Source organism: Parus major, chromosome 7, assembly GCF_001522545.3.
Source record: "Parus major isolate Abel chromosome 7, Parus_major1.1, whole genome shotgun sequence".
Taxonomy (NCBI): Eukaryota; Metazoa; Chordata; class Aves; order Passeriformes; family Paridae; genus Parus; species Parus major.
In genome coordinates, this window is record NC_031776.1 from 4,520,097 (window position 1) to 4,533,100 (window position 13,004).

The following is a 13,004-nucleotide window of genomic DNA, read 5'->3' on the forward strand; positions in this document are numbered from 1 at the left end:
TCAATCATTGTTCTAGCTGTGAATGCTTAAATCATGATTTACCCTTTTTTCTTATCTTAATCTTTTCCCTTTCCACAGAGAGATATTGCATGAGTTCTGCCTTGTACCTAAGCATGCTTAGGACAGTGGTTCTATTGGATAATTAACAGCACTTAATCATTCCTCCAGGTTGTTTGACAGCATTTACTTAGGAACATTGCAGCAGTGTGTGTGAAGTCCAGCTTGCTCAAGATTTGGGATACTTAAGGCATTCAGTTTTGTTTCCCTCCTACACCATGCCCTGTGCTGAGCAGGCACCCAGCACAAACATTCTCTGAGGTATTTGCTGCCCAGAGCAGCAGCAGTACTCTCAGCAGTATGTCATACACTGCAGTATCCTCAGCAATGCTGCCCAGAGAAGCTGTGGCTGCCCCATCCCTAGAGATGTCCAAGGCCAGGTTGGACAGGACTTGGTGGAACCCATCTAGTGGAAGGTGTCATTGCCCATGGCAGGGAGTGGAATGAGATGAGCTTTCAGGTCCCTTCCAAACTGATCTGTGACTTCTCCGTTCCACCCTCAGCACAGAGCTGCACTGCCCTCGGCCTGAGTTCAGGCTGGGACTGAGCATCCACTGTGGGTCCAAAATGACACACTCCAAGCATCCCTCCAAGTCTGCACTGTTTCCCGTTGGTTTCCAAGACAGACCCAAAAGCTCAGCTCCAAGCCCCAACTGCTGTACCCATGAACCCCCCAGCACTGTCTGGGTGCTCCTGCTGTGCTGGGCTGCAGGAATCCATGGGGAGGGTGGGCAGAGGTGGCCCTGATACCGTCACAGACAGGGGCCACCATTTCCCTGGCGTGGGGGCCCTGAAGGCCAGCGTGCGGCCACGTGTCACCGCACTGAGGGGCCGCTCTGCCAGGACTCCTCTGCTCTGGGCAGGGTCCTGCCACACAGCACCCCCAGGAGGGAGCTGCCCTGCAGAATCACAGCATCAGTCTGGTTGGGAGAGCATCTCAACACCTCTGAGGCTCTGGGCAGGGTCCTGCCACACAGCACCCCCAGGAGGGAGCTGCCCTGCAGAATCACAGCATCAGTCTGGTTGGGAGAGCATCTCAACACCTCTGAGATCAATGAGTCCAACCAACACTGCAAACCAACTCCACCTGGTCAAGCAGACCATGGAAGCGCTATGTCCAGGCTCTCCTTAAACACCTTCAGGGATGGTGACTCCACCACCTACCTGGCAGCCAGGTCCAATGTCTAATCACACTCTCTGGGAAGAACTTTGCACCCAACAGGGAGATACTGACTCTCAGAAGAGGATGCAAGCCATAAAACCTGATCTTTTTGTATGAAAGTTAAAGGGATTAGCTGAAAAATACAACTGGATCTGCTGTGATTGCTCCTGGGTGGATTGAGGGCAGTGCCAGCAGGTGCTGGTTGCACAGCTCTTGGGTTCAGGAGGAGCTGGATCACAAACACAAGAAGCCAACACATGCAATTAGATGACAAGCGAGTTTATTTTGCAAAACAATCACTATACAGCAACAAATACAATTGCAAATCGGATTGAAAAACATGAACTACCTACCACCAGCCATTCAAGAAATGCCTCTTTTATGGTAACAGGCTCTAGAATTATCAGAAAAAACACAGGTTTGTAACAGCATTCCTTGATATCCCAGCATACAGCATATTTACTTGTTGGCTTTTTCTCTTTGCTAAAGTTGAAGTGGCTTTTATATGTTTGACTTTTCCCAGTGTGAAACTAATTTACCTTCCTGCAGTGGGAATTGCTTGAGTTGCAGAGGGAGTTGCTTTAGCAATCTGACTAGTGAGTGAACTCACAGACACCTAGGCTAGAAATCTACCTGCGCTGATTTTCACAGCTAATGTGATCTACTCTTCAAGGCATTTGCCTTTGAAGGGACATATACTTGGGTTTCAAACAGTATTTAGTCCAGCATGGAAAAATCTCCTGCTCGTGTGCTAGTCAACACAGGCTGCCTTTTGACTCCCTTAGAGTCATGTATTTAGGCAGACTTAGATGTGTGAGCAGTCATGATGAGGTTACTACTGTACCATAGCAGAGGGCTGAAGGAATAATTCCGTTTACTGCTGTACAGTGAAAATATATATTGCCCTTGTGGGCTCATAATTTCCCTCATCAGGATTAGTTTTTCCTTTACTCTGGCTGGACAGAGGTTTGCTCATCTTTGATTTCTTTCAGCTTGTGGTTACATAGAAACAAAACTGCAGATGAGGCAGAAGCACTCTTTCATCTCTACAACCTGATGGATTATTAAATTTGGGGTGCTCCCCTAAGTACCCAAACAAGATTTCACCATTCCTTTTCTCTGGATTCTCTGCTTTGTTACAGAATTGGGTCTCAGGCACCCAACAAACCTGCTGGCTCAACATGCCTGTGGAAAAGAAACACAACAGATGCAGTTTCCAGGAAGCTGGCTCTATCTTTAGTGGGCATTACATATTTACAAACTGTTGTATTTAAAATGAACACTCTTCTTGAGAAGTTAAGATTAGTATGAGCTTTTCAGTGAACATCTAGAGTCATGGTACGTGACTTGTTTTTTTTTAATTATTATTTAAAAGCACAAAACTCTTAATTTCTTTTCATCTAACTCCACAGCATTCTAGGATTCTTTCTATGGAAGGATGATAATGATTACAAAGGTCTTTGCTTCAGTCAAAACAAGAAAGCTCATTTTAATGCATTCATTAAACGACTTGGTGTGTTACACCACTCTAACTTTGGACTCATAGGTGGATTAACTAAGCTTAATTTTCTAAAGTATGCCAATTTTAAAAGCAGAATAAAAACACTTGAGTCTCAGGTTAGCACTGTTCCCATGAGATGCTGCTCAGGTTCAGAGAGCAGAGGTTCAGTAGTACCACAGTTTTTCTCCTACACTGGCAAAAGGCATAGAAAGAAAAACCACTGCAAGGATAATTTATATTAATTGATAGCATAATCAGAGCAGTGTGATACAAGTACTGTCAGTTTTCCTTTCTGACATTTTTCTGAAAAAAATGGGAAGAAGTTTTTAATGCACCTCACTTGACACTGTTTTCATGTGAATTCTTAGGATTGCTTTAAGCAGAAGTGTAACAAATACAAGGCAGAAATCAGAATCCTCCAATTGCACTTCGGATGGTTCTAAACTCACCGTCCTTTGTAAGCAATAACTGACTTACAAACAGTGTTAGGTACTTTATTGTGTGGAAAAGCTTTTTTCAGAGCTGAAATGTCATGTGTGGGGCTGTCAGAAGTTCATATTCAGTAAAAGTTCGAGAGATTTAACCACTCTGTTTTGTGTTTGTACTGCTGCAGCAGCTTAGCCAAAACCCCACTTTGGTCCACTGAATATTTACTATCCAGTAACTGCATTACTACCTGAATGTAATGTGGGGAATCCTGTGCCATTAATTATTAGGATTTCCACAGACATAAAAATCTCTGTGCGTCCTTTCAGACCGAACCCCAACACACACATACACACACATGTAAAAATGAAGAAGGAAAAAGAACAGATCAAAAGTTTCCAAAACACATCATTAACCTAATACATATATCACATATAGCTCAACTGACAGTGCAAAGTTTAGTTACAAGGTTTCAAAAGGAAAAGATTAAAACAATCTGCAAGAATGTAAACTGGTCACTTCATAATGTCTCATGTACACAGGGCACCAGCAGGTGATTATTTGCTGCTGAGGATGGTCCCCATCACCAGGGTTCTCTCAGGTAACTCCCCTAGATTGGTTGGTTGTGTATCTCCCTTTTATCTTTCATGCACACTTTTTCTTATACTTTTTATAATCAATGTAATCCCACTTTGCTCAGATTTTAAGACACCCTATTTAATTGATGAATCACTATGACAACCAGTCTAGGGAGCTCATTTTTATTTGTTCATGTATTGTAATTTACAGGCATCTTTGCTATGATTATCACTGTTATCTGAGTGCCTGAATGTACATGTGAGACATCACTAAAGGAGTGGATAAAACATCTTAATATTTTTTCTGTGTTTCAACTTTAGCAAAAGAAAAATAATAAATCAAACATTCATTGTTACTATGGGAATGAAAAGTGGAAGGAAGGAAGGAAAAGAAAAAGAAAAGAAAGGAAAAGAAAGGAAAAGAAAGAAAATGAGAGGAAAGGAAAAAGAAAGGAAAAAGGAAAGAAAACAAGAAAAGAGAAAAGAGAAGAAAAGAAAGAGAAGAGAAGAGAAGAGAAGAGAAGAGAAGAGAAGAGAAGAGAAGAGAAGAGAAGAGAAGAGAAGAGAAGAGAAAAGAAAAGAAGAGAAGAGAAGAGAAAAGAAAAGAAAAGAAAAGAAAAGAAAAGAAAAGAAAAGAAAAGAAAAGAAAAGAAAAGAAAAGAAAAGAAAAGAAAAGAAAAGAAAAGAAAAGAACTATTGTGGATTTTTAAAAAATCCATAGTCCAAACTCAGCCTTCTTTGGAGACCCTTTGACAAACATCTGGACCCCACAAAAATCATTCCTTTGTGAAGAAAGGGAGGGAAGGGAAGAAGGAAGGAATCCTTTTTCTAGCATCACAGAATAGACTTGCATCTGTCACTAAAACAGGGTCACGGCTTTTAGTTGTTACAGAAAGCAACTTCATGCTACAATTTTCATCTTTTTTTAAAATGTATTCTTATGAATAGGGAAAAAGCCCCCTGCTAACATCTACTTTTACATACCTAAAATTGCAACACCAAAGGGTGCAAGAGACACAGATACTGTGAATAAAGAAGTGGAATATTCAAGTATATGAGGAGGGCGTATCACAAATGGCCACAGAGAAATATATATATCTATATAATACTGTATCAAACAGATGGAGAGAATGTGAAACTGGAGGTATGCACACAAATCTAGCTGCTTAACCAACTTTTCTAGTAAGACACAAGTCTGTTGGGGTATGAGTGCTTGCTTTCAGCAGCTTTTTTATGTCACTTCCCAAAGCACAAGTCAAATGTTTTCAGCTAGTGTTTTTAGTTATTAGTTAAATAATTATTGGCTTTTCAGCTATACACTGACATAATTAACCAGGTTCAAAAAATGTTAATAACTTAATTCAACTTTTGTTCTACTTATTTATACAAAGTAACATTTTTATTTTTTTTTTTATTAAAGTTGAATTTCCCTATATGCCCTTCCTTCTGGTAAGCAGACTATTAATTTAACCTGTAATAACTTACAATGGGCAACTTTTTTATTTCCCCATCTATCAAAAGAACTGTGAAATGAGCAACTTGGGGTATTAACAAGGCTCTTCAGAAAGAGGTGGATGGCCTTCAGGCACATGAAAGGTAAAAATGCAATTTATCATACTACAGTACTCCATGCAAGACAGAGCAGAGCAACAATAATTGTCCAATGTAACATACTGCTGTATACCCATATAAAGCCAGTGTCTTCCTGTTGTAAATGGAGGTCAGGCCAATTTCTGCATCTATGGAATTTTTATTATTTTTTTTTCTGTTTTTTTTTTTTTTTTAAACTATATGGTAACTACAAGTCTTGGGATGTAACTTAGTTTTAGACATGGTAAAGAATGAACGTAACACCTGCTCTGAGCCCATTCCTGCAAAGAGCTCATGCCTAAATATTATTACCTCATACAACGCAAAATGAGCAAATTCATAACCCCTGCTTGGCAAGGGCTGCTGTGACATCTTCAGCAAGGGTAGCAAGCTGGGGAGATTCAAGCAGGTTGATGCTTCCAGAGGAGGAGACGTTGCTGAGTCTGCGCGGCGAGGCCATGCTGGACCTGCCCGGTGACTGCGTGATGATCTCAGCCCCGTGATCAACACGGGCCTTGGCGTGCTCTCTGAAGTTCAGCTTTTGGCTGTCAATCTGCTCCAGGAAAAGAGAATTTCACACATTATATATTCACTGAATATAGATCATCGTTTGGGAGTCATTTTGATTACTTTTAAAAACTATTAGAAGGACTGAAGCTTCTTCGCTCCTTAGAAAATTGAAATTGGACATTTTTTCCCCTTGTTTTCACTATGTTACATTCTCCTACCATTATTGCCTCTGATGGGTGCTTTAAAGAGAAGTACTATTGTTCCTAGATGTACAGATTTCATAAGCACTATATAGGTGCTATGATTTTCTTTTTCAAAACCTGTATTTTCAAATGTTTGTGGGAGTGATCTTACTTTCAGGATGTTTTCCTCCTGTTTGACAATGGAGTCCTCATCTCAGATCATACCTGTGCTGTCCAACAGTCTCAAACAGTTTAGGGGAAAAGACAGTGCACAAACTGCATGACATTTCACTCTCAGCTTAGATGAGGATGCAAGATGGGTCATTCCAAATTTCAAAGGGAACAAATTGGTATATGAGTGTGCTTGAAAGAGGACAGCCAGATGTTTCCTACTCAATTCATTACAGCTCTAAATAATTTCACTGGGACACAGTGGGAGCCTTTTCTGACAGCTGTTTCTTTACCTTGACATTACCACCACCAGGTACATGGTGGGCATTTTCCAGTGAGCCAACTTTAGCCTGAGCTTTCTCTTTGAAATCCAGTTTCACACTCTCAATTTTCACACGCCCACCTCCTACAGAGGAAAAAGAAACACAGATAAAGAAATTGAAATGGTGCAGGAGAAAGTGTGACCTGAAGCCTGAGTGCACTCACATTACTTCCCTTTTAGTTGAGATCTAATAGTTTTGGAGAAGCACAGAACAATGTGCTGCATGTTCAGTAAAATATAAAATCTTCAACATATATTTAAGCAGTAAGCAGGTGCTGCAGCCCTACTGGTTTTCATGGGATTTAAGCACATGCTGAAGTATTTCACTGCCTTCAGCCTGCATTTCAATCTTATGCCAGAGCACCATCTTTTGGCATTATTTTTTTATCACCTCTCTAAACTAGCTGGTCTCATACCATTATGTCTTTATGTATTTAGTGAAGTAGTTTAATGCATTTTTATTACTAAAGAGTATTTATTTTTCTCTTCGGCTGTAAAAGAGATGTATCATCCATGATTTTGAGTTCAAATAACAGTATTAGGTCCTTGCTTTGTCCCACAACCCAGAAATTCCTGCAGTACCTGGCTTGTGGTGGATATTCTTGAGCGAGCCACACTTGGAAGTCACATGACTCAAGTCGATCTTCTTGGTTACAATTTGTACCTGTCAAAAGTGCACACATACTCAAATGACAGGAATGAAGATAATAAAATTAAAAAATAAAATAAAATAAAAAGCCAAGCCCTGCAGAGAAAGAGTGAGAGGCTTCTACAAACCACTGGAAAAGGAGAAATGGTTGGTAGAAAACAGACCACACCACAAAGGAGGAAACTTCCCACCTAGGGAGGTGATAGAGCTGGGTTAGGCTTTCCTATTAGCAAAATGAAGAGAAGGATAAAGGATATCAGCTTGTGGGTTCTTTCTAAAATGTTTCTGAGCCTCCTCCTTTCAGAGTGGTTCCTCCAAAGCCCTGCACACAGCAGGACTCATCCCATTTGCTTCTGTCTTGACTATGCATCCTGGCAACTAGGGTATTTTGGTGACTGGTTTTTTTTCTCTACCATCTGTTTGGTATTTTTCTGCCTCTAAATGTGGTATGCATTTCCTGTCAATCCACTATGGAGAGTCTGAGTAATCTACACATGTGCCTCCTGCAGCTGTACCTGAGCAGGCTGAGGTTCAGCCAGCTGGCTCAGTGCTCACTGGAGAGCAGCAGCTCAGGCACCCTCCCTCCTCCTGCTGCTCCCTGCCCTGCTGCCAGCCACCTTGCCATGGCTGTGCTGAGCCCAGCCTGGGAAGAACCACAGAGGGACAGTCTCATCTTGCTTGCATTCCCAAACAGCTCCAAGATAAGGCCCACAGCCATAGGCACTGAGCTGGCAGGCCTCGAGAAGTCACAGCCCTGCAGGCCAGGCAGGAGCTCCAGGGTAACTGCAATGCCCCTGGCTCACTCACCACACCACCAGTGATCTACACCAGCCCTGGCAGCTGTACTGAACCTGCCTTGATCAGGCATGCCCACACCATCACCTCTTCCCATCTCAGGGGTGATCATTTCCATCAGAACACCTGTAGCCACCTCAGCTTCTTGTACAGGAAAAATGCTGTGACATCAGCACTCAGCATGCTGGCTGATCACACCCTCTTCTCAGAGCCTTCTCTGTCCTTCTGTTTCATTTTTCTTCTTCCCCCCTGCTGAATGCACATAACTGAAAGGTTAGCTGAGGAAGGACTGGTGAATAGAAAATGCCCAACAGGGAGGCTGCAGTCTCTTTCTGGAAATTTCTTGGGCTGCTCCCATGAAAGAAAAGCACAGAACCACTTTGGCTCACACTGCACCTTCCCCTGGGCATTTAGAGATAACCCATCTTTTATCATTTCCTTTCTCTGTCCAAGTTCTGAAAATAGGTTGTGCTCTGTGGGGAAAAGCTCAGGAGGCCAGCACTGCACACACAGGGCTCGCTCGACTACCAGACCAAACTCAGGTGTGAAACAGCAGCGAGAAGGAAAGCAGTGCTCAGAGGAAGGGAAACAGAGAGTTCTGGCTTGTGTGAGATGCATCACCACAGTGGAAGTGCCTGTTCACAGGGTGTCCATACTACTTACATTTCCTCCCCCTGCAGAATGTTTGATGTTATCTCTGGAACCACACCGGGACTGAATATCGCTAAAATCGATCTTCTTGTTTAAAATCCTAACCTAAAAGGAATTGGAGGTAACTTACTATATACCATACACACACTCAGTTGGGGATGCAGGACAAGGAAACCAGGGTAATTTGCCTCCTACAGTGACTCCTTCTTCTGACACTTGTATTAAAATGTGAGAAAATGAATCCTCTCAATCTCAGTGCTTAGTGTGTTAACAGCATCTGTAAATATATTACACTGCTCTTTTTCTGCCTCACCAAGTGGTGGTGAAAAACAAAGGGGAAAGTTCAATAGTGGGAGGTAGGAGAGGTGGATTTTCCCTGAGAAATTTAAAGAACTCCATGCTTGCCTGGACTGGACCTAGTCTTTGGACAGCCTGTCCTAGGGTCTACTGAGTGATGTTCAGTATTTCTGCTGAACTGGCACAAGAAGATGGGAACCCTCCCCTTCCCACATCTCAGCACTCCAGCCTTTGATGCAGAAATCCCAGATTCAGCCAGCACAGGCACAGGTTGAAATCCTGAGGTGTTTCAACCCACCCTCTGCCACACAGCAGTAACAGCAGCTACACACATGAAAAAGTCCTCAGAGTCCTGTGAAAGGGGAGCAACAAAATTACTTAAACTGTAGTCAGGGTTCTTTACTGCTCTCTCTCCTTTTACTGTCATCTACTACAGGGCAGAAAACAACAGCATCTGGAAACCTAGAGCTGGAATCAAAGCTTTTTGATTTCTGGTGCTGTCCAGAAATCTGGTGTGCCAGATTTGGGCACAATTACTTTTTAGTGCAAGCAGCACTGTGCTTCTTTTCCCTGTGCTTTTAGTCTCTTCACACAACAAGATAAGGTTTTTGCTTTTCCCTCAATGATGCAAGCCTCCCTTACACATGCCAGAGTCCACATTTTGAATATTTTACCTAGCCACAGATGCACTGCAGGCATAAGACAGTGCCTGGAGGCAAACTCTGTCAAGGGCAGGCCACACTGTCCTGTGCTTGACCCCCATGACAAAGCAGTTCCTCTACTTTGCAGAATTCAGATCCATCAATAATTGCACTCCCAGGGAATGATGTGCAGCTGGATGGCAATTACAAGTGGGCAGGAACAACTGGATGCACACCATTTTCACCATTTTCAGATTTATTTCTGAGCAAGAGCAGGGGATTGTGCTCATCAGTAACAGAGAAGTGTGAGAATGTGTTTCTTTCCAAGGCTGCACCTGCATTCTTTGCATCAGAGTGCCACCCAAGCAGCAAATTCTTTCTCTGGGTTAAATATGAAGTCTTTAATCAAGTGTTACATTGGATTTTATTTTTATGTATTAATATACAATAGGAATTTACTCTCTTTCCTGGACAGAAAGGCAGAGAATTTGGGTTACTATCTATGCATTTTGCTAAATGGCACCTACAGAATCTTCACTGACAGAGTACTCAGCACAGCCCTGTTGGCTACTGTTGTAGGTAAATCTACAGTGATTAATCAATATTGAGGTAAGACAGAGGGAAATGCACACTGGGTTCCTTACTGCAGCCTCTCACCACTTCAGGAGCACAAAGCAGCACCAAAACAGCTGAAGCAGTCAGTAGGAGGACGAAGAACCCTGTGAAGGTTCTGCTTCCTGGCTCCAGGTCCCCAAACTGCCCCAGGTTCCTTGATAAATCTGAGACAAATCACTCCCTCTGTGTCTCACCTCTCCAGACTAGGAAAAGACTATTTGGCCTCTTACAGGGCCATCAGGTTTTGCAGCCTTTACCTGCAGAGGGGGTAACAGCATATTTAGTGACTTGAATCCTCTGGTACTGAGCACCTGGAGTACACCCTAACTTAAACCCAGTAAACTCTCAGAGGAAATGTTCAGAGGGTCACTCTTTGCAGCTAGTATGAAGAAGTTCTTCATAGCAAGGTCTTTCATGGATCCTTCTTGTTACATATAACAACTAAAACAAACCATTAGAATGGTTTAATTAATTAATTTTCTTTTTATTTAAACTTTTTAGTTTAAAGCAAAAACCTTGCTTTAACTGATAAAGATCTGGTGTGATGGCATGCTCAGCAGCAATGATGATGACAGCACCAGCAAACCCCACACAACTAACCTTCAAAAGGGTATCTTCAATAGTCAAACTGATTTCTGTCTTTCCCCCTCCCATCTACTTATCTGTCCAAGTAAACCAATGTATGCTGAAACATGAAAGCAAATGCCTTTGGAATTTTATGCTTGTGCTTTCTCTCAATATAATGTTTGTTTAAAATTGTACCCCGGTACTATATCAGACACATGTCACATCAGTTACAGAAACACACATCAGATGTGTATTCAGATCTGGTTCCCTGAGAGCTTTCAGCCAGACACAACTGGGCAAAACAGAAAGCCTTCCTGGCACGTTGTGAGCACATCACGTCCAGTGATGGATCAGCAGCACTTCTGAGCTATGGCCACAGGGATGCATTTGCTCTGAAAATGCTGACTTACGGGTCATGGCAAGATCTCTGCACTGTGCACTGGGGGCCTGCAGTTTAAAATGGAGCCAGAGCAAGGTGAAAAGTTGAGAGACTGCCTTTGATCAAGTGCCTAAAGGTTGATTTGCACTCAGAAGTCTGACAGTTCATGAGTCTCATGGCCCATGGACCTGTCTAGCAGATATATAAAGAATCAATCATCTCAATTATGCTGTCTGTCTCACTGGGTGAAATGTGTCCCTGTGTAGCAGGGCCAGCAGGAGACCTGTGCATCATTTGTGTCCTGTGCTGAGGGCTGGAGAGAGCTGAGTGACAGGAATGCATTCTGCTGGTCATCTGGCACAGGGAGCAACTAAACTCACTCAGGTTTTTCCCTGATGATCTGTTTCTCCCTTTCCTGGGGTATATCTGTATCCCTGCGCATATTTCAATCATAACCACCCTCTATAACTAAGTGAAGAAGTGGAGGAGGGCTGAGTTCAGTGCCTCACCCACCACTGATGGTGTTGTGCTGAGTCTCTATCTCATACTCTGTCAATAACCATCGCTCGGTGGGGAAGGATCGCCCGTATTTCTCACCACTGCTCCCTCACCAGCACTGGCTGAAACTGGCCAACAAGTTCCAAAGGAGTTGAGAAAGGCTGAGATTGCCAGCCAGCCAGTGTGACTGCAGGAGCAGTTTTATTTGAGGAATCAGACTGTAATCAGCTTACCAGAAAGGGACAGGAACCATTTAGGCTAAAGAGAAACTTTGGCTTGCAAACAAAGAATGTAAAGTGATTGTGAATCATTTGAAGTTGGCATCTGGAGAGAAATCTTTAACTATGGGAGCAGGGAGGCTCTGGAACTGCCATGTGAGGGAGCACAGCTACAAGAAAATGGTAAACTTTTATGGTGGCACTTGATGAAAGTAATTAGATGATGCAGCTGCCTGCACCAGAGGTAGCACAAACACCATGACTCACCAGGAAGGTTCTCTGTGCTCCAAATGTGTATGTACATCTTGTGTGTGGGTGGAGGTGTGGTAAGGACACGTACATATGCACTTCCATTGTGCTGAAAGTTAAATGAAAGATCAAGCCTGCTCATGCTCTCATTCAGGAAAAGGAATATTTTATCTGTGGCAAAATGAAAGTCTGTGGCAGTAACTGGACTACCTTCAATTCACACTCTCCAGAAATCCCAACAAGATAATGTCATGAAAGAGTCCCTTGAAACCCTTGCTCTCACTTGCCAGTATGAAGTGGGTACTTTCTATTGTGATGTGATGCTGGTTTGCCCAGGGATGCTGGAAAGGGCCTGGAAGTCAGGATTTGGATTAAGACAAAGCTGAGGTTTCTCAGCACTTATCATAATTACGTGCAATTAAACCACAGTGGAAAATTAAAGCCTTACAGACAATGCAATGTTTATTCTACAAAACCATATTGCCCAAAAGAAAACTGGCTTCTGTCTGAAGCCCTGGAAGTCTGACAGGTCTTCCCTCACTGTGTTCTGATGCCTCCTCAGCAATGGTCCAGGACTGAAGCCCAAGGCAGATTGTGTGCCAACATGCAACACCATGGCCCCAGTGGCTCCCACTGCCTCCAGAGGGTCCCCAGTGAGGGGGACTCCAACACCCACCTGTGCAGTTTGAATGCTACCTGAGAGAGCTCAGGGCAAGGTGGAGCATTCATGCACAGCCTGCAAGGAAAACAAGTGCTGGAGGTATTTTTCTCAGAGTTGATTTAGATGAGGCATATATTGCTCTGCACTCATCAGAGTTAACTAGCTCCCTTCCTACTCCTTCAGTGGCCTGGCTGGCAGTCAGAACAGCTGGAGGCTGTGGTCCAAGGGAAACATCTACACTAGAGCACAGGGAATAGTTTTGGGATAAGCCTGCTGGCACAAGAA

At 43.1% G+C, this 13,004-nt stretch overlaps 1 protein-coding gene across 39 annotated transcripts in view; it reads right to left on the reverse strand.

The window, feature by feature from the left end:
• Positions 1–5,100: 5,100 nt before the first annotated feature.
• MAP2 (microtubule associated protein 2) overlaps positions 5,101–13,004 on the reverse strand; it is a 173,211-nt gene continuing 165,307 nt past the window's right edge. For 23 of the 39 annotated variants that reach the window (XM_015635034.1, XM_015635047.1, XM_015635046.1 and 20 more), the window contains 4 exons: positions 8,607–8,699; positions 7,082–7,163; positions 6,471–6,583; positions 5,101–5,867 (listed from right to left, as the gene is read on the reverse strand). In XM_015635034.1, the coding sequence (XP_015490520.1) occupies positions 5,652–5,867; positions 6,471–6,583; positions 7,082–7,163; positions 8,607–8,699 (504 nt within the window). In that variant the 3' untranslated portion in view covers positions 5,101–5,651. The remainder of the gene's footprint in view (positions 5,868–6,470; positions 6,584–7,081; positions 7,164–8,606; positions 8,700–13,004) is intronic. The other 16 variants (XM_033516007.1, XM_033516006.1, XM_033516005.1 and 13 more) reach the window with 1 other exon arrangement.